The sequence below is a fragment of the Nesoenas mayeri genome, assembly GCF_963082525.1.
Source record: "Nesoenas mayeri genome assembly, chromosome: 2".
NCBI lineage: Eukaryota > Metazoa > Chordata > Aves > Columbiformes > Columbidae > Nesoenas > Nesoenas mayeri.
The window spans coordinates 109069623-109096939 of NC_137543.1; the positions used below are offsets into that span (position 1 = coordinate 109069623).

At 36.3% G+C, this 27317-nt stretch overlaps 1 protein-coding gene across 3 annotated transcripts in view; it reads right to left on the reverse strand.

The window, feature by feature from the left end:
- Positions 1-399: 399 nt before the first annotated feature.
- The window catches only part of GOLGA4 (golgin A4), a 71573-nt gene continuing 44655 nt past the window's right edge, over positions 400-27317 (reverse strand). The window contains exons 14-25 of one of the 3 annotated variants that reach the window (XM_080340653.1): positions 26696-26827; positions 25524-25679; positions 20357-24603; positions 19460-19581; positions 18584-18714; positions 17130-17243; positions 13805-13825; positions 13564-13632; positions 12850-12925; positions 10528-10631; positions 5335-5421; positions 400-1134 (exon numbers count right to left, since the gene is read on the reverse strand). In XM_080340653.1, coding sequence (XP_080196779.1) covers positions 1114-1134; positions 5335-5421; positions 10528-10631; positions 12850-12925; positions 13564-13632; positions 13805-13825; positions 17130-17243; positions 18584-18714; positions 19460-19581; positions 20357-24603; positions 25524-25679; positions 26696-26827 — 5280 coding nt within the window. In that variant the 3' untranslated portion in view covers positions 400-1113. Of the gene's footprint in view, positions 1135-2616; positions 3221-5334; positions 5422-10260; positions 10395-10527; positions 10632-12849; positions 12926-13563; positions 13633-13804; positions 13826-17129; positions 17244-18583; positions 18715-19459; positions 19582-20356; positions 24604-25523; positions 25680-26695; positions 26828-27317 lie in introns of those variants that run through there. The other 2 variants (XM_080340652.1, XR_013921909.1) reach the window with 2 other exon arrangements.

Genomic DNA, 27317 nt, shown 5'->3' on the forward strand with positions numbered 1-27317 from the left:
TTGATATGGCAAGTATCAAAGTAGCTGGAGAACAAGTTAAATTTACCCATACTTGCATACCACTTCAGAGGATCACAACTTACATGCCAAAATGACCATTATTCAAAAGAACAAAGATATATAATTTAAAACTTTTAGAAAGCAAACTTCCCTTCTTGCTATAGTCTCACGCCAGTGCCTCAGCTCACCATGGTTCTGTTTCACAGACTGTGATCCCTTGAAAATGTGAAGGTCTCCACTGACTTCTTACAGCTCAATGTACTTTGAACAGCTCTTCTTATGAGAGGAATTTCAGCCTGGAAATGTCTCAGCTAAGGATGTCTCGAACAGAAATAAGAACAAAACTGGTGGATCCTTTTAGAAGAAAAATCATACCAAAGAAGTTCCAAAATTATACAGTAAATAAACTTTATTTTATCTCAGCTCTTGTCAGATTAGTGCTGTCAACAGTCACAGATCAGCATATGATACTGTTATGTATTAACTATTTACAATTTACAGTAACGTACTTTTCCTCCAGAAAATATAAGTACAAAAGCTAGGAGTAAACAAATGAGGTACTGCAATCTGTATTTATTGTAGGCAAAAGCATATAGAAGTGACCTTTAGCAAACAATCGTAAGATCAAATCGGGAGAGAGTAGTCATCAAGAGTGCCTAGTTCATCAGGAAAATCACCTCAACTGCTATCCATCCAAAAGTGTATTGCACAATTCATTCAGAAATAAAAAAATAAATAGAAGAAACAAACCATTTATTTCAACTCTTAAAAAACACCCAGTAAAGCCTGTATGGAGATACAGTAGTGGGCAATTCCTTCCTAGGATAAAGTCTTTTCTCTCCTTTAAAAAAATAACCTTTAACCCAAAATAGAAGACAGTGTTCAATAGAAGAGAAAAAAGACTCATCACCAGATAACCCCTGATTAGCGTTTCTTGTCAAGGCAGTTTTAACTATATTCATGGTCCAAAGGTGGTGCTGAGTTTTGGTTCTTGCTGTTCCATTTGTGACCTTGAATAACAGCTTTTCTTCGTGTCCCTTACAAGGGACAACAACAGAGATATGAACATATTTCTAAGCAGCAGTGCTATGAGACATTCTCATCACAAGTTCTTCAAGATGGTCGTAGCCATGACTAGAAGAATGAAATGAAATGAATAAATGTCACATTATTCAGAACAACTTAGAAGCACTTAATATTAAAATAATAAAGACATTATTGCTTATTAATCAGAATAGGAGATGGAAGAATTTCAGATAAGTCAATTTGCCAAATTATTAACTGATTTTGAGCAAATAATTCCATTGCAGTATCTGCAAAACAGTTGAGGAACTGGTGAAAATGAAAATAACCTGTAGGAATATGGTCAGGAGACTCACTGGAAATATATAGTCTACTGCATCTTAATCCAACAAAAACCAATGTTGTCCTCTCTGCCTAAGGCCTATTACCAAAACTGAAATGATTAAGTAAAACTTAGGGGCTAGGGAAAAGCCTCCTCTACCAAGAAAATATTTAGTGCTTTCACAATGAAGTCAGCATCATCAGGAAGAATATTATGCCATTTGGTGGCTATCTATTGACAGAAGTCGCAAAAATACTTGAGATAAAATAAGAAACTACAATCCAAAAATGAGGTTTGAACAGTTTCCATACACATTTGTTTAAGTTATGAAAGTAAAACAGGTAATTGCTGACATCAAGGTGAAAATCAAGCCCTTCTGTGACATGCTTCAAATGTGGCTGTAAAGGCCTGAATTTTTGATGCTGGTATCACAGCATGACAATAATTTAAGTTTCAAACATGCTTCCTGCAATAGTGTTGTAAACAGCTTTGTCCTATCACTCCCAAAAATTCAATTATTTTCAACAGAGCTGCTGATTCTGTCAAGATGTGATCAAGGCTGGGAGGCAAACAGTCCAAACTCTGTTGCATTTTAAGTGCAATAAAATGAATCTGCTACTGCATTCAAAGGTTTAAAGGAACACAAAATAAAGTAGAACCCATGACTGCTAAGATGGATAGGTTTTTTTCCTTTGAAAACGATATTATTTTGTACTAAAGGCTATATTTGGATGACTGCAAGTGAGGAAGATCGCCTGTCAGCTGCACAGTGATAAGTGTCAATGGAAACAGCCCAAGTCAGCCCATTTTGCCCCGGCGGTGGTGCAGGACAACGGCTGCATTTCATCCCACTGATAGCGATTGCTTCACCTGCACCGAACCAATTCCTGGCAACTGTGCAAAGGAGAAAGAGGAAAGTTGGGCTGAGTGTTTCCTATCTGAAGAGTTCAATAAATATCGTACACCACTAACAACTCAAATTATAATTTTATCATGCAGAGCAGAAGGTTTTAACTGTGAACTTCCATATCCTTCTCCTCTCTCAACTGTTACTGCTCGTGTGCTCCTTCTTTAGCTTGGCTAGTCTAATGCAACCTGCACCTCTAGGCCCAAATCAGCTGCTGCTTTTCCGTCACACCACAATTAGTGTCACAGATTCATAATGAAAGTAGCTTAATAAAACCTGAAAAAAGGCCCAGTAAACTGAGAGCATAAAGCTCCCCAAATTGTTCTCCCTTATTTCTCTGCTCTAGCTTCCCTTGGTACCAAGCCAAAACTCTGATTCAGAAAGTCACTGCTGTTTAAATGCAACCAAATTCTAATTCCTCCACATAGAATGTCTCATGAATGTTTTTAACATAATCCATTTTCATATTGATAAGATGTAATAATTCATTTCAAGCAGTATGGTGTATGTCTCCTATATATCTGAGGGAGCTCAGAAAGTGAATAAAGAGAAAACAAAGCCAAGTGCAATAAAATTTAGTATTACAGATTAATTGATTTAAAATTTGATTTGATTTTTCTACAACTGAGATTTCTGTAGCTCAATCAACAATTCAAGTTATGCTTGTAACTCAAAAAGATTTGTTTTGAATCAATATTTACCATTTTGAAACTTGGCTTTGTAACACAAAACATGATTACGAGTAGAATAAAGTTTATCATATACATATAGAACCAAAAAATTATTTTTTAAAGGAACAAAAGCAGGCAAGAAAAAAAAAAAACAACACAACAAAAACCAGAAGAATGATTAATCCATAGGTTTCATCTTTCAATAAAACAAGTATGTATTAGGCTTCACTCACCCACATGCTAACTAAGCACAGACTGATGGGATATTCAGAAGATACCACTGCGAGGTGAGGCAAACTACAAAGCCAGGAAGAAAACAGCTTATTTGACTACTTTGTTAATAGTGTAAATGAGAACTCTGTGGACATCTACTGCTTACAGATGAGAATGCTACGGTTAGATCACAACAACTATGTAGTAAAATCTAGATTAGTGAAGGAGATACATTGATCTAGCACATATTTATGGACCTAGGAATTTGTCAAAAGTTTTCAGAAACCTGTTAAATATATGTCCACTAAGAGGGTAAATAATTACTCACAGATACTTATTACTACACACACTTACTCTTTTCCAGTAGCACAGTTAATTAACTATTTACCCATTAATATTAGTTACAGATGTTTTGGCCATAAACTGAGATACAGAAACAACCAAGCTTTATATTAAAAAATGCACATTTATGTTGTAGATCAGCACTTTATTGCTCAGATCAAAATACTGGACATTTTAAAACACTAGCATCACTCCAATGTTAAGTGTGGAGAAGTACTAATGTCACGTTAGTAAATGTCAATAGACAAAAAACAAAAGCACAAGCATATTTCTTGATAGAATATCTTACTGAGACTCCTCCTACTTTTCAGTCCTAACAGAACTACAGAAGACTAGCCAGAAATATTGATTTGTGCTTCCGTAAACAAACTCAGTAACTTTGAAAGTGAAGAAACAAAATAATACATCCTCCATAATATGCCTACCATGCCCTAATATTTGAGTTTCCATAAGATATCTCATTTAATCTCTTGGTGGATTTTGAAAGGAGAAAATTCATATGTTAGATCTGAGCCAAGCAGGGACTGCTACATGAAACCAAAGAAGATTCTGATCAGGACATGAAGCTCTTTAAATTACAATATCCTTAAGAATCTAAGCACTTGCAGCCTGTAAAAAAACTCAGTAGCTAAAATGTTCTAGCCAAATTTAATACCAAGAACAAAAATCTGTTGTATGAATTCAAGTTAAAGTTTTATTTTGTAACAGAAGTTGGGAATGCCTGTTTGAAGGAGACCAGCTTTCAAGTATCGAAAAGCTGAAGGGACCGCAAACAAAGGTCCAAGACACTCCCAAAACTACTAAGTGTACAGGAAATTGCTAAAATATATACACTTTCCTCCTGTTTGATACTTCAAGCAAATAAATGCTAGAATTTATATTTTTTTTAACTGTTGTTTCAATGGATCAACAGGTCTTTAATGTAATTGCTTCAACTAAAATCTAAAAATGTTTAAAATTTTATCTTATTCTGTTTCTGCTAGTGTTAAATAAACATATATGTAGGCCAGTAAGAGAAAGATAATGCAATTCTTCCTTTCACTTTAATGCCTATGTGTTCTACTAAGCTGACTCACAAAGAGAGGGATTATTGTGTTGACTCCAGATACAATGCAGAGAAAACCATTACTGCAGTTTTCATCTTAATAAGAAATAGCTCTAATACATAAAATAGTAACAGTAATAGCGAATAAATGTTTATGCTCATATATTCTTCTTTTTTGTGTCTGCTTCTCAAACTCAAATTCATCTTTCTGGTAAACAGACCAAAGTGGAGAGAAGATCCTTTTCTTAAATTGTTTTTTAGAAGTCTTGTTAGGACACTCGCTTCAGATAGAATGACCTAAATCTACGTATCTCACTTCAAACACACACGCCCCAAGTGACTGAGCTAATCAGTTTTCTATTCTACAAGCAAAATGGCTATTGTTTTTGCCAGAAATTTTATCCCAAGGCTGAAATATCTCTCATGTTTTTAATGAAAACTGGTATGACTCCACAGAAACTTCTGAATTTAAACACATTTTTTTCTGTCAGATTACTTTTTTCATCAGAAAATTAATCTGAGGAATAGTAGTGATGAGTAAACTAGCTTTGTTCTGTTGTACCCAGAGTTATCAGAAATATGGCTTAACTGATTGTGAGAAACACTAGCTAAGAAAATATGCTTGCTTTTTTTCTCACTCCTCAAATCTACATCTGGAATGTGACATTCCACTGAAGAAGGAGGAAGGAGAGAGAAAAGGAGTTTCCTTGAATACAGACACAGGGAAAAAGAAGACTTAAAAGAAAGTTTCTAATTCCTTATTCTTGCAACCTAATCTCTTGCATAAACTTGATTTACATATATAACTTACCAATGGTCGAGCATCTTCTCGTTCTAGTATCTTCTGAGTCTGATCTGCTGGGAACTTCAGCACTGTTGTTATAACCTTGGCCATCGTCTAAAAAAAATATATCACCTATAAGTAATTTCATATGCACTAAAATGCTTTGTAATATTTTGAAAAGCATTTCACTTAAGAATACTATACAATACTATTTTAGTAATGTCAATGGAAAATACAGTGAAACCAGTACGATATCATCCCATACGCATAACATGTTACGTGAATTATATGAAAATCATTAAGAGTCTTCATTTCACATTGTCACAAACTGCAGCTATTGTAATACCATATAAGCTCTATGGTATCTGCTCAAATACTTGAAGTCCATTAACAAGCCAGTATACTGTTACAAATACTGCTTCTAGCACATTCGATCTTAGCGCGGCCTTTCTGAAAAGCACATTTCAAGCACATGGCACTTGAGAGAGTCCTTGTGGATTCAACTATATTCACATCATCCAAGTATTTTGTAAAGAAATGAAACATTGAGAAATCAGATCCAATGTCAGATGTGCAACTCCAGTTGTGTAAATATTTTTAGCGGATATGTAATAAGCCCATATTTAAACAGCAAATCATTTAGACATCCTCAGATGCAAGAATGTAAGAATATCAAAAGCTTTGTGTAGAACAGGCAATGATTATTTCCATTTTATCCCAAGGCTGAAATATCTCTCATATTTTTCATGAAAACAGATGAGTGGGAAGAAAAAACTCCAAAAGGCACAAAACAAGGTTCAGGTGACTTTTACAATAAAGGTCAAAGTAAGGGCTGCAGTTCAGCTAAAACAGAAGGTGATTCCTACAAACCCAGGAACTGCTGCTCTTAAAGAATGTGGATGAGATAAGATTGCTGCTCTCAATATCCACTGTTTACTACCAGTCTCACATGTGGAATGAAGAGGGAGGCTGCAGCAACAAAGCAGCTGCAGGACCCAAATGACTGCAGCTAAAAGTAAGAGGTGAAGCTTTAATTTGCAACAATTCTTTCAGTATATAACTTAAATAGGGATAAAAAAGAAAAGAAAACAAACAAACAAAAACCCAAGCCCTGTTGAATCCTTTCAGCTCAAAAAGGTTAATTTTAACATATTAATAGTTCCCGTAATTAAGAAGTGCCTCTACTGCAGTTCCCAGATATATGAAGGAATGTGCTCAGCGCTACAAACTAACATCACACTTTCCTAATTTCTCTTGCCAGAATCCTCATTGCCGTAATTCAGGACTGAAAGATTAGAAAGCATTGACTTTACAATCTGTTCAAACTGTTTGCAACAGAGCTATGAAGAAAGCCCACTCTTAACCATTTTCTGCAGGACACAATGGTATGCAACTGTTAAAGAAAAAATCTACAGACGCTGCAAATACTCCAAGAAAGTATGGATACTTATGTGCCAACCTAAATAGGGGCTATCTGAAACCTTATTTCCTGAAAATGACCATTTTGTAATTTATCACTAGCAGTGACTTGATATCTTCTCCAAGTTTTTGAGGCCACTAGGGAGATTTTGAAGCAGAATTATTCAACACTATTCAGAGTTGCATAGTTAATAAACAAGGATTGCAGATCTCAGGACAGTATGTTCAACACAGGCTTCTCTAACAGTCTATTCTACTATTAAAAACCCCTAATAACTCATTAAGTGTGTGAGTACACATACATGTTCCCAAGTGTGCATCTCTATTTCTACCTATAGAAAGACCCTGAGCTTTCCCAAATATAATAGTTAGTCTTGCTATAAGAGCTGATAGTTTGCATTCCCATTTCTTTCTATGAGGTTGATATATTCAGATATGTCATCTCTGAAAAGAATACTTTTACAATGATACCAATCAGTCCTCTCTATAATTCAAGAGCTGCTGGTCAAAGGCAGAACCTTTAAAATCCAAATTTTACAGAAATATCCCTTGTTTTTCTGCAGTGCACAAGAGCATGTCGAGGTGCCAGATAAAGATCTGCATAAATGTACTATCTCCGACACAGACGTATATTCCATTACATTCTTCCATGTACCTAGCTGGTATCAACACACACATTTACTATATATACAAACTTCAGACTGACTTTTCTGGCCTCAGAACAGACTCCAAAGAGCATAATGAATTTACAAGCAGAGCATCTAGGATTTCTGCAAGACTTAAGAACCGGTGTGCAGTACAGCTGGACAGTGCAACTATTCATGTGTCTATAGAAAATATTATTTAATTTGACCTAGTGGTGTATGCCATGTACTTCCAGATTCAGATATTCTGAACAAGTTGTGTGCTAAGAAAAAGCTGGCAATCTCATTTTGGTTATCCTGCCAAGGAAGAGGCAAAAATAAAGTTGGTCTGCAGGGCAAGACAGTAAAATCCCCCAGCAAAGACACATACAGTTTACAGAGAATGTGGTAGCTTACAAGTCTCACATTAGGACCATAATTCCTGACTCTTAGATACTGAGCCACGATCAACCCTCAACATTTTTCTTCTGTCTCCAGCACTGTATCACAACTGATGCATTCATTAATGTCTACTTAATATGATTCCAGGATCATTTACCAAGCTGCATAATTGGCACCGCCTCCCCTCCCCCCCCCCGATAATTTACACAGATTCTCTTGGAACTCCTTTCAGTAAAGGTGAATTAATGTCCATAGAGATCACTGATTCCACTGCTTTTGAGATATGGCATATTTATTTTTACTGTAAAAGGAGATTCTGCACAGCGAAAGGCCACCAGAATGATCTTACAAGGGAAAATTAGAAAAAAATTGCCTTGTCTGATCCAGGAAAACAAAAGCTGAGAGAAAGTTATGTCTGTACCATAGAGGCAAATCTCAACATAGATCTCTTAACTCGAGGAGTGTGCTGGGGAAAGAAGCACATGTTAATACTGTACTAACACACTTAGACTCTGTTTAAAAGATTTTATCAATCACATTGTCATTGCTCATGGTGCTCCAGCCAGTATAGCAGGATAAAACCAGTAGTTGAGATATGGTTCAGTAAATTTAACATTATACAATACTATCTCTATGAAATCAGACACTAAGGTCAGTGTCTTCTAGCACCACACCTAATTGCCGAAAGAAAACCAGCATATGAAATCGGCTTAAAAGCACTTTTTGAAGTCAAAGTGAAGACACCAAAGTATCTCTGTATTTACATTAGTAAAAATGCTAACATTCATTCCACTTTAATTTTCCATTAGTAAATGCCAGTACAGCTACAATCTTGAGCAGTTAGTAATAGCAAACTAGACAATAACAGAAATTCTTCCCTTCTTCCAATACATAAGAACATTTACCCTTGAGTAAGAATTGCTGAGGTAATCAAATTTGTATGAACACCCAATAGAGAGGAATACAATCACATTCACTTTTAAGAACTCTGTCATTCTCCCTTACCTATCTGCATCTAATTTGCCAAAGCTAAAAATTGTAGTGCTTTGATAATCATTTCTGCTGGTTGTTTGTTTAAATATATTTCCCCTTTCAATCATACAAACTTTTAAACTACGCCTTCCCAAGTTATTGTAGGAATCTGATGTTTCTCTTTTCTGATTTTTTTTTTTGTCCCAATATTCATCTGCTTTTAGGAGCCAGTGTGCAGGCAATCTTGTAATGGCATCCTCTGGTTAAATAAAAATTAATCTCCAGAGCAAATAAATACATGTATGGGTATACAAACATACAAATCTACACATATAAATGCATACATACATAAATTTATTACGCTCATTCATATAGCTTTTAATTAAAGCCACTGAAAGAAAGAGGAGAGACCTAAAGTCAATTTACTTTAGCAGCGATTGTTGTCGCTGTCATTGAAGAAGTCAACTGCAAATTTTAGTATATTACTGTTAAAAAGGAAAAAAACTCTCACAATTTTGCATTCACAGTTTTGAGGTAGGCATAGTAATGTGTTGAAGACCAGTGAGAAATAGCCTTAACGAGTGACAAAAGAGGTCTCAAACTAGGTATTCTGGTACGCAAATTTGTGACATCCACCACCTATTTGCAATAGCCATCTACTGCTGCCTCAAAACTTGTTGGAATGGAAACATCGCTGACAATGCTGTTTAGAATTTTCTCTTGTCCAAGTCCCTCACAATTCAAAATCATAAAATCATTCTTTAACGATTTCAGTTGTTTTTTATTAAAGTAGCAGAGGCATCCAATGAGCCACAGGCTTGCGAACAGCAGCTAACTTGTGATTCTAGGTTTTCTGGATCAGGGATTTTTATTTTTAATAAAAAAGGAATTAATATCAAAGTGAAAAATGAGATACAAAGTGAAAGGAAGAGGAATCTCATAAGGACAAGATGTCCTGCACAAACCAAGTTTTATTCTGCACAGAACGCAATGAGAACCAAGATAATTAATGTAGAAACCTGCATAAAACCTCTCTGCTTAACAGTAGTCCAAGTTGAAAGCAGTGCAACAAAGAATGGAGGAACTCCAGGAAGGAGAAAAAAAATCATCCACATAGTATTTATTGTCCAAGAAAAATGTTTGTGTTATGACATACTTTTTTTGAACATGGTCAATCTCTAAGCATCACTGCTGTTGCAAGCTAGTAAAATGTCAATGTAGGAATGATTGCACAAGCTTGCAGCATACAAGAAGCTGCCTACTGTGCAGTTTTCCACTGCTTTTAAGAGTAAATTTATATTATCTAGACAAGGCATACAGATTTGGGAGCCCTATAAAACATTTTTAAGAAGCAATTAAAGAGATATTTCACCATTTCAGAGCTACTAACAAACTATTATTTAATCCAACTGTTACTTACCATGTTTGCAACAAGGTGATAACAAATGAGCACTTTTGCTAGTATTGTGCATACCAGATTTCACAGTTCATAAAGTCTGACTGGCAACAGGGTATTTGCAAGTAAAACCATACCTACCTATAAAAGTTTTTGTCTCCATAGGTATACTAGTGAGAGATATGACAATGCCCCTTTCCCCTGTCAGTCATCTTGGCATGCCAACGAAGTTTTTAAGGTAGGGATCACGCTCCTTTGGAAAAAAACCTGAAAACCTGTTGAATCCCAGTGTCAGTAATAAACAGCATGTAATGAATCACAAACACATGGTACTTCAAATTTATAGAGCAAGGATGATAAACTCTGTTCTAACCTGAATCACATGCCACCATATAAAAGTTTCCATACCTTTGTCTCACGACCCATCATATATTCAAAGAGCACTTTCCTCAAGTATTCAAACTCAGTAGGCTCTCCAAAAAGGGAAACGTCAGTATGGTGAAGGTTTCCATCTGTGCAAACAAAACCAAGAGAAAATTTATACTGACAGTCACTCATATTAATCTAAATTTCACTAACGGCATGAAATTGAACAAGAGCAAATGCCGGATTCTGCAGCTGAGATGGAGTGATAGTGAACACAAATCTAAATGGGGAGAGGAGTGGCTAGAAAGCAGCCCTGCAGAAAGGGGTCTGGGGGTGCTGGTTGCCAGGAGGCTCAAGAGGAGTCAGCAGAGAGTGCCCTGGCATCCAGGAGGGCAAACCCCATCCTGGGGACATCAAATACACCATAACCAGCTGGTCAAAAGAGGTGATTATTGCCCCGCATTTAGCTCTGGAGTGGTCTCACCTTGAGTATTGTATGCAGTTCTGGGCCCCACCATTTAAGAACGATGTTAACATACTTGAACATGATGCCCTTGAAGGAGGGCATCAAAGCTGGTGAAGGGGCCAGAAGGCATGTCCCCTGAGGAATGGCTTGGGACATGGGGTTTGTCTTGTTCAGAGAGATGGAGGCTGAGGGGCAACTGAAAGGGTTTTGGTTTCCTCTGCATAAACCTAGCAGAAATGTAAGGAACAGGCAAGATTTCCACACCATTCCTTATCAATGCACAAAGGGACATTAAGTGACATTTGCTACTACACTGTTTATGGTGAGATTTTCTTCTTGGAAAAAAGTCCTGAACTGTTTTGTGTTATGCACCACATTCTTCCTTGCACTTCAGTAGGTCTTCTCCTCCTTTCACGAAAGTCATGGTAGCCCTCTCAGCCTTTGTCCTGCCCCTTCTATAGGCCATCCATGTCCCTGCTCAACTGCTTAGTCTTTGTTTGCATTCATATTTAAGAAACTTCTTTACTTTGAGGGTGCCAGAGCACTGGAACAGGCTGTCCAGGGAGGCTGTGGAGTCTCCTTCCCTGGAGACATTCAAAACCTGCCAGAGACATTCCTGTGTGATCTGCTCTGGGTGAACCTGCTTTAGCAGGTGGGTTGGACTAGATGATTTCCAGAGGTTCCTTCCAGCCCCAACCATTCTGTAATTCTGTGAAACCAATGTACTTAGTCCTGACGGGCCTCAACTTCTAGTTTTCTTATTTGTTTATAAAATACCTTATCTTAAAAGAGTGGAAGGATAACATGGTAAAATAGGGTAAGAGCAGATATAAGAAAAATGAAATATTATTGCAGTGTTAATATTGTTTTTTTCCACTGAAATATTATTTATCTGTGCTGCCTACAAGGTTGTCAAGGAATCTGAACAACTGTAGAACACGAGACAGAAAGACAAACTTTAGATACCTTTCAAACAACACATAATACAGGAGACGGAGGATACAAGCAAACAAGGAGTCCGGAGTAAACCAAAACACTACTGTTGAATATAATAGGCAGTGGAATACCAAACTTTAACTATAGGAATTGGGTTTTGCACTGACAACAGTGAAGGAAAATTTTGAGGAGAAACACCTATGGAGACTAAAGTTACTTGTTTTGCTTATTCTTACCAAGTAGAAATATGCATAATTTAATGAAAGGCCAGTAGCACAGGTCAAAAGCAAACTAAATTAGGTATTAGATTAATATGGGGAGTAAGGCCTTGAGACTAAGAGGTCTTGTTACGAAGAGGTGGTCTACAAGAGGTTAAAAACAACAATAATAATAAAGTGACATGGCTAAAGTAACACAGTGCAAAAAATATTTTTTATTGGAGTATTCTAAAAAGATATGAATAGAGCACGTATTAAACCAAGAAAAGTAATATTATTGTGATCAAATGTCAGAGCAGGGTATCTTGGAAAGGAACTCTAATCACAAGAAGGGTAAAAGCCCAGACACGTAACAAAAGAAAGGTCTCTAAAATCTAATATTTTTACAGTTAAGAATTTTAAAGAGTTATGAAATGTATATTTAACTAGCCAAGACAAATGGGTAATTCCTCGCCACCCACTTTCTAGTGTCGCTTGCCTGTAGCACACCCTCTGGGGATACAGAAAGCTGAAGAACTCTGATACAGAGCTATTCGAACTGTATGACATAAAACCAAACATCAAACAAAATGTCCTGTGGTTTGCTCATCTGAAATCACACATCAGCTCTCTTAGACAGGATAAAACAAGGGTAAGATGTCATAAAAACATTATATGAGTGTTTTAAAGAGACTGATATTTTCATAAATTGTCTAAACCAAAGCATAACTTTCAAGCAAACAAAACATTTATTTGTGTACTTACCTCCATACGGTGTTCCAACTGATGTGACATACATATTCTTCTCATAATTCTTCAGTCGGTCTTCCAGTACATGAATCTAAACCAAGAACAGTCAAAAAGACAAATAGTGTTCACTAGCAGCTAAAATAAGCATAACTGAGACACTTTTTAGCTAAAAATCATCACCTTCTATGAAAGCAAAATACATTTGCTTTCCGAGGAAGGAGAACATTGCAAACTGTGTTATTAAAAATTGTCCCGGAGCTACTGAAGGTCATTAATGTGTACACGTGTATATACACATAATGATATCCATAGCAAATTATATCTATATAACTATATCTATATATGTATTTTTACACATATATACATGTCTATTTTATACACATAAACATGGGTAAAAAATGACAAAAATACTACCTAACATCAAAAAGATTCAGTTTAGAAAAAGAAGAGATCCTCAGTTTCATGAAGACCACTGTTCATTTTTCACTGTGCAAATGTGCTAACTTGTATCCCAAGCGTGTGGTATTTTCATTTGCAGGCGACAGAGGAGTACTTGGAAAAGCGCACAGATCGCCTGAGAACAAGTCTGAGTCAAAACCATTTTAGGTGCATATTATTTCCATACTACCTGTGTGGAGATGTGCTACGTCATCGCTTGAAAAGAACAAACCGTTCAATATTGCAAACAGTATCAAGAATAGTTTTTTCTTGTTCAAACAGTGCCCTTACCTGCTCTTTCAACTCCTGCTCTTTCAGTTTTGAATCATTGACTAGTGTTGTCTTCTGTGCAATCTGTGCCTGCAAGGACAGCCACATGGAAATCATCAGGAAACTAAGGATACCTCATGGCTACCTTTTCAATAAACTTCTTTCCCTCTTTTAACACAAACTTATAAGCATTATTTCAGTTTTCAAACTGCTGTGAAACAGAATTACCCAGACACCAAAATCAATAAAATACAAGACCTACCTGAAGTTCTGCTACTGTGACCTAGAAAAACAACAAAAAAATTATATTACTATGTATGAAAAATACTGAATATATCAAGCACTGGATACAGGTATAAAAAGAAAGAAATATCAACCTCCTAGTTCCAATAGAATATATTAATTGAGGATGATAAAAATTGAAATAACCAAATTAAACATGTAAAAAATAAGTAGTCCTATAAATACAGTTTAACTTATTTGTATTGACAGTACATAAAGCTTATATTTAAATTTCTCATTTGATCTTTAAGACAATTATGAATATAACTTGAAGAACCTCATGTTTCCAAATATTTACAAAATGCATATTGGAGGTGAATGATAATTGAACAAGTACGAAGCACATGCCAGAAAATCCTAACTACTACTAATACTTTCATAATACTGTATCTTTTTCCTTCCTTCTAGAGGTTGCATTTGGAAATGTGAACATTTCCCTGAAAATGGACTTAGCTTAAGAGCTTCATGAGCTCTATATCTTGCAAAGACAACAATGTTTATGAAGTACAGAAACAATTCTCAGCTCAACTTTCTAGCTTTTCATGTTCCAACTCTACGGAAAATAATGCTTTAGCAGTCATATAGCTCAAGGTTGTAAAATCATTTTAACATCAAATAATTTGTGTGTGATTTTTTTATTTAAGGTAACCTAAACCTTAACACGGAGGTGGTAAATATTACTTCTTTTATCTTGACCCTCTTTGGAGTTCTCTTGAAAACTACTGCCCATCTCAGTAGGTTCATAAAACCTGTAGGTTTTCCTACACTCTGCCAACAGAATATAGGTGAAAATAATTTCTTTACGGAGCTTAAACCTGTAAGCACAATTCTTGCTTCTGGAGATCTCAATAATCTGATCAGATATTTATTTCCTCATTAAGAGAGAGAATTTCTGATATTTTTACACTGAACACTAACACTTAAGGATGTTAGTGTTTGCCAACTGCTTATCATAGTCAGACAAATATTGTTCAAATGTATAGTTATGCTTCATTGTCAAAGCAGATACGGTCTATGTGATGTTTGTCCTAGGCTGACAAGAAGCAGCACAGGAGCTTTTATAACACAAGTTTCTGTGAATTGGAAGACTCCAATGCTCCAACTTCAGACAACAAATGTATCAATTGCCCACAAAAAGTTGCTTCCAGACAATGAAAGACTTCTGAGCTGTTTTACTACTACTGCTGAAGGAGGGAAAAAAGGTGAGACAAAAGATACCATGGCAAATATGACAGAATTCATTTGAATGCACATGTGAAAACCAGACATGGATTTGTACACTTCTGCTCAGATATGTGGACAAGCTCCACAGGGCCCGTCCCATTTTCTCATTTAGCTACTGTATCAGTTGCAAATATATGCTGTTGTGCCAGGTAATAGCAAAATTGGTTTCCTACAAACATACTGAAGACAGGCAATGGACAAATTAAGACAGGTACGACTCAAGAAGAAGAACAGACCTTAACTTCTAAGGAAGAAAAAAGAAAACTACCTACTGACCCCAGAGGAGAATCTGTGACAGTGAGAATCCAATCCTGAAATGCTGATAAAACAGGAACTGGAAGCCCACTTACAGCACTCTAAATACATGAGCTTTGACTGGACCAGGAGACCTACCAGGAACTATCTGCACATTTAATATAATAATCTGACTATTAGAATAGTTATATTGTTCTGAGATGAAGTCACCTTTGTGAATAGCATGAAATATGAAATCTACATTCAGTTAAATCAGAGCTACCCAAAAGAAAGCTTGTGAATGAATTGTTAAATTTGAATTTACTTGGAATTCTCAAAATTACTCAAGAAAGACTGATGTCTGTATGCCAGTGAAATCATGGATATTTAACTGCCTTACACTCACCAAAACATCCCATCCTTGTTCTGCAAGTACTTTGAACCTCGATGTTTTAACTGTACTTAGGTACACACACTGATACACAATCTGGTTTTCCTCCCCTCCAAGTGAGACATCACTTCTCATTTAAAACAAAGCTATTTACCGGCAATGGAGTTCTCTCAACTGGTTTATACCAGCCAGAAATGGAACAACTCCCTTGAGTTTCTCCAAAGTATGCCATGGAAACTCCAAGGAGTAGAAAACTGCAGACAAGATTCCAAAGCCAGGCTAAATTAGCTGTTTATTTTGTTTCTTGTAAGCAGATTCATCTTTACATTGAGATGTATTATTTGCAATATTCAAGTATTTTACAGCTCCATGCTGTCATTTCAAATCTGTGCAATTAAATACCATTGCTGGTATATAGATTTGGTAAAACTTCCATGTGTTATCAGTTAATATGTAATCCTGAAGATGCATGCATAATAAGATACTAAGTGACTGCCTGTATTTATAGGAGACTTCTATAACAAAGTAAGTAGGGAAACAGTTAACACAGAAGTCCCAAAGTACTCTTCATACTTTTCAGAATCATGTTTTAGGGTTTCTTAAGGAATTTTCCTCCAGATAATAAGATTATTAAAGATTAATTTCAGTGGGTGGACAAGGGGTGATTAAGAATACAAGGCAGTCTGATACAAATACTTCTCCTTTTCCTGTTATGAAAACAACACTCATGTCATGGAATAGTTACTAGAATTAATGTGAAGGGTGTTGTAAGCAAGTGCAAGGGAGAAGGGACAAACATTAGGACAATGAGGTAATTTGTACCCTAAGTTTGTAGTGTCAAATAAATATATTTAGTATCCCCATTGCTGCCTGTTCTCAAAATGAATAATTTAAAAACAAGGTTAACATGAATTCTCATCAATGACTCAACACCTGATATACTCTTCCTCTCTCAGTTTAATAACTAGTAATATTTTTTCACCAAAGAATTCCTCAAACTAAAATGTGGCTTCAGAAAGAGAAAAGCATGCACTCAATCTTCTTTTAATGAAGACCTCTCAGTCAATAATTGATGTATTCAAGGTACTGTTTCAGAGTCCTTTGGAATTAAAAAAAAAAAATCATCACACTAAAAATGATCCAGTGTGACTTCATTTCCTTCTAAAGGGCTTCCAGTAAAATCAACATAAAGAACATACATAGGGAGGGAAACACTCCACCATAATAATCACAACAGAACTGGACTTTTTAACATACCATTTAAAAAGTAGCACCAAATACTGCAGATTCTAAAGATGTTCAGTTTTGAAGTTAACATCTAAAAGGACAGAAACTGTATGGGAAAGTGAAGGCCAGATATACAAATAAAATGCAACTAAGAGCAAACCACAACACTTTATGAAGGCTTAGCATTTCACACCTAAAAATACCAAAATAAATGTTAGCTCTAGCTCACCTTTTCATTGTGCCAACGTTGCTCTTCTGCCATCCTTTGTTTGTATTCCTTTTGCAAGTCTTCTAGCTGTGCCTGCAACTCATGAACTTTTGCTGTCATCTCTTCTTCACGAGCCTTCAAAATACAGGAAAAAATTTACTTACACAATCATCTAACCACTCAAAACTTCACTACAGTGGACAGTAAGCAATCAACAGAAGAGCTATGCTATATACAGAAAGAATATGCTGGAAATTTAGTATCAAGGCTAGTTATACTACAGGACTACAGAAAAGAGCAAGAGACAAACACAGGAGCTACACAAGATTTTGCAGGCCTTCAACAATTCAGATTACATAGTTAGGATTACAGTTAGCTTTTCAAAAATGGCAAAAAAAAGAGCTATTACTACCTCGCACTAAACCAGCATTTGAGTATAATCCGGGAAGTGTATGACTGCAGAGATTGTCTCTGCTCAGATGACCTTCATGAAAGGGACACATTAGGATACAGAGTTACTTCCTGTACTCTGGAAGTGACAAGGACTTAAATCCTTTCCTCAGTCACTCTCACAAAGATGTTCCTAAAGCAGTTTTAAGCACATTTTCAGAAACAATGACTTCCTCTTCACAAGGGTTTAGGGGGCACTAAAGAGCATGGAGACAAGGAGCAGCAGTGAGAACAGCAGAGTCATAAAATGGTTTTGGTTGGAAGGGATCTTAAAGATCATCTAGTTCCAACCCCCCCACCATGGGCAGAGAATCCTGCTTGTCCTCTGAAATGTAAAATACCCAACTACAGCTTAGTGCAGCTCAAGGCAACTGTCATTGCCATCATTAATGAGATGCAAAAAGTAACAGCATTCACGTCCTCCAGTTGCAAAGAAGTCAAATTAGCCTTAACCTTCAAGATCATGCATTGAGTACAGCATGTATGTTTCAGACGTATGCACAGATCGAATGCATCAGAAAACATAGAGGACTTACATCTGCATGACTTCAAATCACAGACCCATTTGGGCCTGTAGAGTAAGGACCAGAATGGCAATGCACTGCACATTTAGGTAATAAAAATAGAAATCTTCCAGAAATGCAGAATTTAGACCAATGATACAAAACCAACCAACCAACCAAACTCAACAATACACTACCACTATTCTAGTAAAGCTTAAATTTACCTCCCTCACTTTCCTCATTTTAATCTGGAAGACAAACTGCTGAAGGATAGAAGGACCTAACCGTATAATTTTTATTGACCGATTAGAGCTCGGGCTTAATTTTTGGTGTTCTCTCATGTTCATAAAACACAAAAGCAAACATTTTAATTGCAAGCTAAGTCACCACATATATCAAGTGCAATTCAAGCAGTAAGGTCCTCACTAGAAAGAATTATAGTTCTCTGCCTAGTTGTGCAATGAAAAAAGGGCAAGAGTTATTTAGAAATGTACATAGTCATATCACTTTTCAGAAAGATACCTCAAGGATTTCTTCATATTTTTTCACAGTTCTTTTTAGATCATCATCTTTTTCAGCAATTTTTTTATGCAACTGTGTTGTCTCTATGTGATGATTTTCTATCAATTCAGTTTCTACCTCCTGGGCTTTACCTGTAAAAAAACGTCAGGTGATATAAAAAAAGAGAACATATTTATTTTGCTAAATTATGTGACAACAGTATTTAAAAAAGCTTAAAGACAACTTTGGAAGGCATTTGTAAGGAAAACTTACCAAGAACATTCATTTTTCCACACTGTCAGTGACAATTACGAAGTTTGCTGTCTGTAGCTGGGTATCTGGAGCAATTTTTTTCTACCTGATGCTGGAACTTTTCTCTAAAAGTTAAGATCACAACCAATATTTATGAACTAATTCTGTCTCCTACTCTATCTAGAGAAGTGATTGAAACATCTGCAAATTTTCAGAAATTCATCACTTGTAGGTGTACCTCCAGTAACTGTGGTGTCAAAAGATTGTTCTGCCCACTTTTCCAACCTCCAGTTTACACTATGGGGACAAAAGATGGACAAGAAGCTGAAATGTGCTGTACTCTAGTTATAACCACGTGGTGCAGCAATCAGACTTCATATCCAGTTGGTACTTGGTGGTGGTTACAGTGAATGAAGTCTGCAAGGTACAGCTACGAAGATGCAGTCCTGATGCCCAGATGGATCTAAGTTTCTCTAAAAGGCATCCTTCAGTGTCATATATTCCATAATGGAGCACGAAAGGTTTGAACTGCTGAAGTCAAAGGAGTATTATAATGAAAACTTACCAATGTGCTTTCCCCAAAACAGCTGAAGGTTTGGTTTCTGGCTATTTTACTGATTAAAGTTATATTAATATTTCACTTACTGATCGTCTCTTTTACTGCTGTTTCCAATTCTCTTTCTTTTTGAGCCAACTGCGTATTGAACTCTCTCATTAACTGCTTTAAGGCGGAGTTGTGCTTTAACTCAATGTCTTCTTGTTCACATCTGTACAGAAATGTCAAAAAAACACAGTGAGAAAATAAAATGTTTAAAGACAGCGTGAGAACAGTTTAGCAAGGTAGGAAAGCTGGGAATGCCTCCAAAACTATTTTAGAATGGGATGGTTTTAAGTTATATGAATTCTGTGAGATTCATGGAGGGTTTTTGTTCCCTTCCTATTGAATTCACCTGGAAGGCATAGGTGTTTCATTTAAAAAACACTCCAGAACTGAACCCTTCCAAAAGACACAGAGTTTTAGCTGAGGGAGATGAAGAACTGGACATAATGTATGTGACACAAAAAAGCAGAGTTTTTAGGGAATTCCTTGCTTGAGAAGCCGTTAGAGCTGAGCAGTACCACATTTTTGTTCAGTACTTATGAACAATTTTTGATATCATTTGAACACGAAGATCTCACTGCTAAGTTTTAATAAACTTTGTTTCAATTACCTTTGTTTCCTGCTTGAGGAAAATAAAACTATATTTTATGTTCTGGCAATACTGAAAATGACCATCACTAAAACAAATCAAAAGTGGTATTTGCCAAAAGACAAACCACCTTTTAAACTGATGACTTAAATAGTGCTTTATGTGTTCATGAAGTGCTACTTTCAAGTAGCTCTTCTCTTGCTGTTTCTCTGAGTCTATTTAGAAAAATGACAGAATAATACCAGTCGTTATTTCATTGTTACAAATTGACCTTTAAAAAAGTATTCTTGAAGTTTTAGTGGTTAAAGATAGAGCAAAGAAATGGTAACAAGACCAGGAACAAATAATTTACCTGATTTTCTGCTCCATTTCTTCTAAGGACTCCTTCTTTATTATGTCAAGCTCTTGCTGATGCTCTTTTCGCAGAGTACGTAAGTCTTTTTGAAGATTATTTACTTCTTTGCGTAGTTTCTGTTTCTCTCTTTCTGTCTCTTCCAGTTTCGTCTGCAAGTCCTTTTGCTGGTTCTGCATATCACCCAGTAACTTCTGCAGCTCCAAACCAGATTTAGCCTTTTCTTCAGCATTTTCCTCAAAAGCTTTCAGACGGTCACTCCTTTCATCCAACTGTTGCTGTAAACTTTTTAGCTTTTCTTCATATCTCAAACTTGTATCTTCCATCTCAATCTTATGCGCTTCATTTTCCTTCACTAGACTATTTTCCAACTCTCTTATCTTCTGTTCTAAAGATTGACTGACTGCCTCCTTTTCCTGCAATTTTTTCTGGAAGTCTCCAACTAAATTCTGCATATCAAGATGTTTTTGTTCTTTAGCTTTTAATTCTTCCCTACTGCTTGCTAAATCACCACCACCACGAGCATGTTCATCTGCTAACAAGGAGTATTTTTTGGTTTGCTCCTCAAGTTCCTTCCTGAGGCTTTCAGTCCTACTCTGCTCCTCCTGATGGCTCTTCTCAATACATTCTAGTTTTTTAAGGAGTTCTTCCTGGGCTTTTTGCAGTTCTAGATGAGAGTTATTACTCTGTTGTTGTTCCTTTTCATACTTCTGTAACAATTCATCTTTTTCCGTTAAGCCCTTCTGTAGCACATGCATTTTCTCTTCGTATGTCTGTCGGACACTCTCAAGTATGTTATTTTTTTCTTGTTCTACAGAAGCTTTAACACACTCTACTCTTCGCAGCATTTCTAATTCTGTCGAATCTCTTGTTGACTTTATTTTTTCTTCTAAGGACTCAATTTTGGCCTCTCTCTCCTGCAGTTTTTGTTCCAAGTCTCTCAATTGATCTCTATCTTGCTTAAATTGCTGTTCTTTTTCTTCCATCTGACTCAGCCATTGCTTTTTAATAGAAGCGATTTTTTGCTCTGCCTTCTTTTTCAGATCTGCCAGCTTAGTGCTGTTCTCTGCATTCAGTCTCTCTTCTAATTCTTTCAGTTCTTGCTCTTTGCTTTTAAGTATCGCTGACTTCATTTGATCGAATTCCCTCTCTTTTGCTTCAATTTCAGCTTTCAGTGAACCTATTTGCTTCTCAAAATTAAGTACTTTTTCTTCAGCCTCCTTAAATCTATTGTCCTTTTCAAAAGCCGCCTTCTCTGCCTGCTGGAGTTGCCAAGCTATCTCCTTTTGCTCTGTGTCTTTTTGTTCATTATACTTTCTAAGTTCCTCCATCAAGGAATCATTTTCTGAAGTTTTCTGAGCAATGTGTTCTTCTAGTTCTGCAATTCTTTCTGTTTGTTTTTTTAACTTTGCAGTGAACTCACTTTCTTGCTTTTCCCTTCTGTTTTGCTTTTCTTCCAATTCAGTTTTTAAACTATCGAGATTCTTGCTTTGTTCAGCCAGCTGCTCCTTCAGGTTATTTAGCTCTTCATCTTTTTTGTTGGCTTCAATATTGCTTAATTCCAGTTTGCCCTGCAAATCTTTAATAGTGTCATGATTTTGTGTAAACCTGGTTTGTGCTTTTGTCTTCCACTCTGACAGCTTGGCAGTGCAATGATCTACTTGCTCAAGAGCTGATGATTTTTCTTGACTCAGCATCTCAACTCTGGACGATAACTCCTGTACCTGGTTTAACAACTGCAACCGATCCTCTTGATGTTGCTTGCTTAACAGAGACATGGCTGCTTCCTTCTCTGTTATCACGCTTTCAAGTCTAACATTAAGGTCATTAATTGTTTTGTTGAGAGCAGAGACCTCAGATTCTTTTTCCTGGAGTTCCTCCCTCATTGAGGTGACAGCATTGATATTTTCAGATAACTCTTTCCTCAGCTGTGTTATGCAAGTTTCTTTTTCCGACGCTGCTTGCTGCTGATGCCCTCCCTCTTTTTGCAGTTGTTCCTTTTCTGTTACAAGTCCTTCAATGTCAGCTCTCATAGACATAATTAAGTTGTCCTTCTCTTGCAGTTGTTGCATTGACTTTTGCAAAGAAGTACTTGCAGCAGAATGATGCTCTGTTACTTCTCTAAGCTGAGCTTCTAGTTCAGGAACCTTACTTGTTTTAATTAACACTGCTTCTTTAACTTTTGCAGTTAGATGCTCGCAATCTGCAATTTTGCATGTTATTATGCCAATTTTTTCATTACATTTTTCAATTAATTCATTGCTTTTTGTTTGCAATGAGGCTTCAACATTCTTCCAACAAGCATCTAACTGGGCCGCAAGTTCCTCTGACCACCTTTTAAGCTCAGTTTCTTTTAGCTGAACTGCCTCTATTTTTTTCTCATAATTTTCATGATCTTTAGACTGAGAAGACTGCACAGTTTGGAGTTTCTCTTCAAGTGTTTTCAGTGTATCAGCCAGCTCGGTAATTCTGGCTTTGTCTTTTTCTTCAACTGCTTTCTGTTTACTGAGCTGTTCCTCAAGTCCCGACTGCTCTTTCAGGGACTGATTAAGATCACTTTCCAGTTTTTTCACCTGTGTTTTCAGGTCACTTTCCTTATCCACCGACTGCCTTAGTTGTTCTTCCAATTCCTTCAGGAACTCCTCCCTTTTCACCTGTTCTTCCTTCAGTCGGGTTATTTCTGTTTGGGAGCTCTCCTTCTCCGCACTGAAGGTGGCAAGTTTCTGTTTCAGGTCTCCAACTTCCTGCTCTTTCTCTTGCAGTTCCATTTCATGTTTTTCCTGGAGCTCTTCAACCTGCTGATTGAGTTTCTTTTCCCAAATCTGGGTAACTTCTTCCAGCTCCCTCCTGTGAGCGTCAGCAAGGCTCTCCAGTTGCTCTTTCTGATTAGATTCCAGTTTTGACACAGCATCACTGATTCCGGCTGAACTGGCATGTGCCATTTCCAACATTTTCGCATTGAATTCACTCTCTTTCTGACTGAACTCCAACTGCTTGTTTTCAAGCTCTTTTTTCAGCTTAGCTTCCTGCTCAGCAAGTTTCTTTTTGAAAGCTTCCTGCATATCTTTTGATTTCTGCTTAATTTTCTCCATTTTGTTCTCCTGACGTTTCAGTTTACTCTCATATTCTCCTTGTAAAGCACTAATTCTCTCCTCAGCAGCTAACAGTTTCTGTGTAAGCTCTTCCACTTGCTTGTTTTGCAACTTCTTCATGTGTTCAATTTCATTTTCCTTCTCAGTTAGACTTCTCTTTGCCTCATCAGCCTCTCTTTGTAGATCCTTCAGTTGACATTCATATTGTTGCGTTAGAGAGGTTAATTTTTGTGTATTTTCACTGCTTTGCTCTTGTAAATGCTGCTTCAGATCATGCACCTGAGAGACGTTTGTCTCTAACTCATTCTTAACTTCATTCAGCTGGGATTCAGCTCTTTCAAGCTGCTCACTAAGTTGCAATTTTTCACCTTCAAGATCTGTCAGCTTTTGCTGCAGCTTTGCTAATTCCTCTTCATAAATCTTTGTCTGCTCATTTGAAGTACTCCGATGAGACTCTGAAAGCTCCTCTAGCTTTGCAGACACTTGGGCAAGTTCAGCTTTAGATCTTTCTGCAGATTCCTTCAGGTTCTGTTCATGTGCTTTTAGTTCTTCTAGATGTCTGTCCTTTTCCTCCAATGACTGCTTGAGTTTGTTGAGTTCCTCTTTGAGTACCTTCTCAACACCTTGAATAGACATTTCGTGCTCTTTTAACATCACTTTAACCTCTTCATTGTGCCGTTTCCTCTCTTCTTCCAATTCTTGCTTTGCTTCACACGCTTTACTATTCAATTCTGAGATCTCTTGTTCTAAATCATGACGTATTTTTAGTGCTTCTGATAGCTCAGAAGACAGTGCTTCTAATTCTGTTTGTTTCACATCAAGTTTTTCTAATGTTTTTTCATTCATCTCTTCTATGTGTGCACGGAAAACTGTTTCTTTCTCTTTCAAAATTGTATCTATCTCTTGTTCTTGTTTTTCTCTCATTTTTTCTATTTCCGTTACTTGTTGTTGCTTTAAGATTTGAAGTTTTTCTGTCCAGAGCTTTTCCTGCTGCTGTTTCATGTTCTCCAATTCTTTCTTGTGTTTTTCAACTATATCATTGATTTCCTTATTGTGCTGCTTTTTTTCAGACTCCATCAGAGTACTTAATTCCTCTGATGGCTTTCTGTCATCTTGGGAATACTTTGTAAGAGTGCTTTCCAGTTCAAGAATCCTCTGTTAGAGAATACAGTTTTAAAAGAATATGAATATTCAAAAGGTAACAAATTGATTAAATTTTTAAAAATCTCACCAGGCTCACAAAAACACAAGTAATTTATTCCATTATTTTTAGTGAATATTAACTTCATCTAGTTTGTTCTCAACTTTGCTTCCATTATGGTGAGTCAATTATTTAATAACATTTTCTCAATTTCACTGCAGTAAAAATAGATTCAATAAAAACGTGGAAAGAATTTAATTCAGATAAAATAATCCATATTCCATTTATGAGAGATATGTTCACATTTTCTTATTAAGCTAAAGTACCAATATGCGAGATGAAAGATATCGGGAGTCTACATGAGTATTATGGAGCTTTGCACTTATCTACTGATTTATCTAAATTCCACCTCTCATGGAAATGCTGCTGTAAAGTTAAAGCGCTTCTGTAGTTGAAACTTCCAAACTAATATTTGTGAAGTGGTAGAATAATGTATAAACTTGCATTAGCAGATAATACAATCTTACATACATAAAGCAAAGGACACTTCATAATTTAAGCAAATTTTTTACTTACTCAGGTGTCCTTATAAGTGTTTGTACAGTAGCAGTACCCAGAAGTTAAAGAATTTAAAGTTTAACTCTCCTGTATAACATACATAAAAATGATGTAGATGGATACAAATTCATATCCCATGAAATGATATAAAGTTAATGTATTCCTTGTATTTCTATATTTTGCCATTTAATCTTGTAAAAAGCTAGGGGCTGCAGCATACCATGGCAATACATTAAATTCCTGTCACTACAAGAAGCATTGTGAGATTAAAACAACTCACTCACAATAAATCTACAGTATTTGTAAACCCGTTACAGTTAAATATATGCTGAAAGAAAGTCTCATAAACCTTTACCCTTTTGGAATCTTTACTCACAGTTCTAAAAGTCTCTACTTCTTGATGCATCTTCTGAACTTTCTTGTCACACTCTGACTGGATTGCTTTCTTCTGCAGCTCTAATTCTTCTAAGGCTAGAGATTCTTGCTGCTCTTTTTCTTCCAGGGTTTTTAAACACTCGCTCTGATTTTTTTCCTGTATCAAAAATTACAATTAAAACAATAAACTATAAATATAGTCCATCATACCTTCAAAAACAGCGTAACAGGATATTTACAAACCAGTTAAGAGGATTCATATATTAGTCACCTGCATTTTCGACATACACACACACAGTTTGTACTTCTTGTGTGAAAATAAAATTGCTATAAATCATTTCAATTTTCTCTTATTGGGAATCCTTTGTCTTCTGCTTCCCTTTTTATGAAAAACATAATGCAATACAGTCCTTCATTTTGGTTTGTTTACCATGATTGAGAGCAACACCTTAGAGGAACAAAGGTCTGTCCTCACTTGATTCCACTGTTAATGTATTTTTAGGCTTCTATTCCTTATAATTAAAAAAAATAACTTGAGAAATAGGTAGAAAAATATAATCAGGAAGGGACTGGCAAAGTCCTTCAGTCCTGGTCACAAACCATGCACAAAAGTGAATCTAATATTTGTTAGGTAAAATTATGTGATGTTCTAAAGTGGATTACAGCTTATGAAAAAGAGCAAAGAATCCAAATGATTCCTCCCAGCCTGACCTAGAAGAAAATTATTTTCTGAGGTCAAACACTATGAATAGCTAACCCTGTTCACATAAGACAGCACAATCAGACATCATGATATCAACGCTTTCCAAGTAACCGCCTCAATCTTAGTACCTCTTTTACTCTAGTTGCTGTGGCTAATCACCAATGATCCAGAGGAAGAAATTAAATTAAAAAAAAAAATCTTAACAAAAAGAGTTTTCACAAAAAGAAGGCTTTCCCACAAGATGCAGCTGTTGGTGAGCTGTGATAGTGATTAATTATCATTATTCAGTCTGGATCTTTGTAGCTGCTTTCCCTTCATATTGCTGAAATTTCTGAGCTCTTTGACTTTTGGAGGACACTCGTGTCTTTGAGCACAGAAGGACTCTCATTGCAACACAGGGTCAGATTAAGACTTCTAGTCCCACCTCATACTTAGAGAATTGTTTTTCTATGTGCTTTAGGAACACTCACAAGAGCTGCCTTCATCTTCTCCTGGAACTCCTTTTCTTGGGCCTGTAATCTCTCATTTAGCTCCTGATCTTTGCTAGCCAATTCTTTTTTATGGCATTTTTCCAGTTCAGCAACACGCTCCTCTGAAGACTTCTGCGAAGCAAAGTCAGAAAAAAATAATTTTGAGATATTTAATAGCAAAACACTTTTATTTCTTAATACGAAAAGCAGTGCAACAGAAAGAGGAAACCAGAACCATCTCTTTGCCTCCTTTGAATAAGTATTAATCACTTGGAGTGCTTAATATTAAGCCCTGACAGTTCTTATTTTCAAGCCTGAAGTTATTCATCTTCCTTCTCAATTCTTTCATGGTTCTACTAAAAGGAACATCACATATTCTAAAGACACTTCCGCCAAGGTGAACTCAGTGCTTTCAGTTTCAGTTCAAATGTGATAATAAATTGGAAAAGTACTTCTGTCTGTAGCTTTTCCTGTATTCTTCTTATTTCATGAGCCAGAATGTCAAGTGGTATTTCTCTATGTAGACAGCTACCTACAATCTACATACTTTCTTTAAGAATAATGTAATGCAAGTTAGTCATCCCCCTAAAGCATCGGTGTATTTTCTTAGAAAAATTAATAT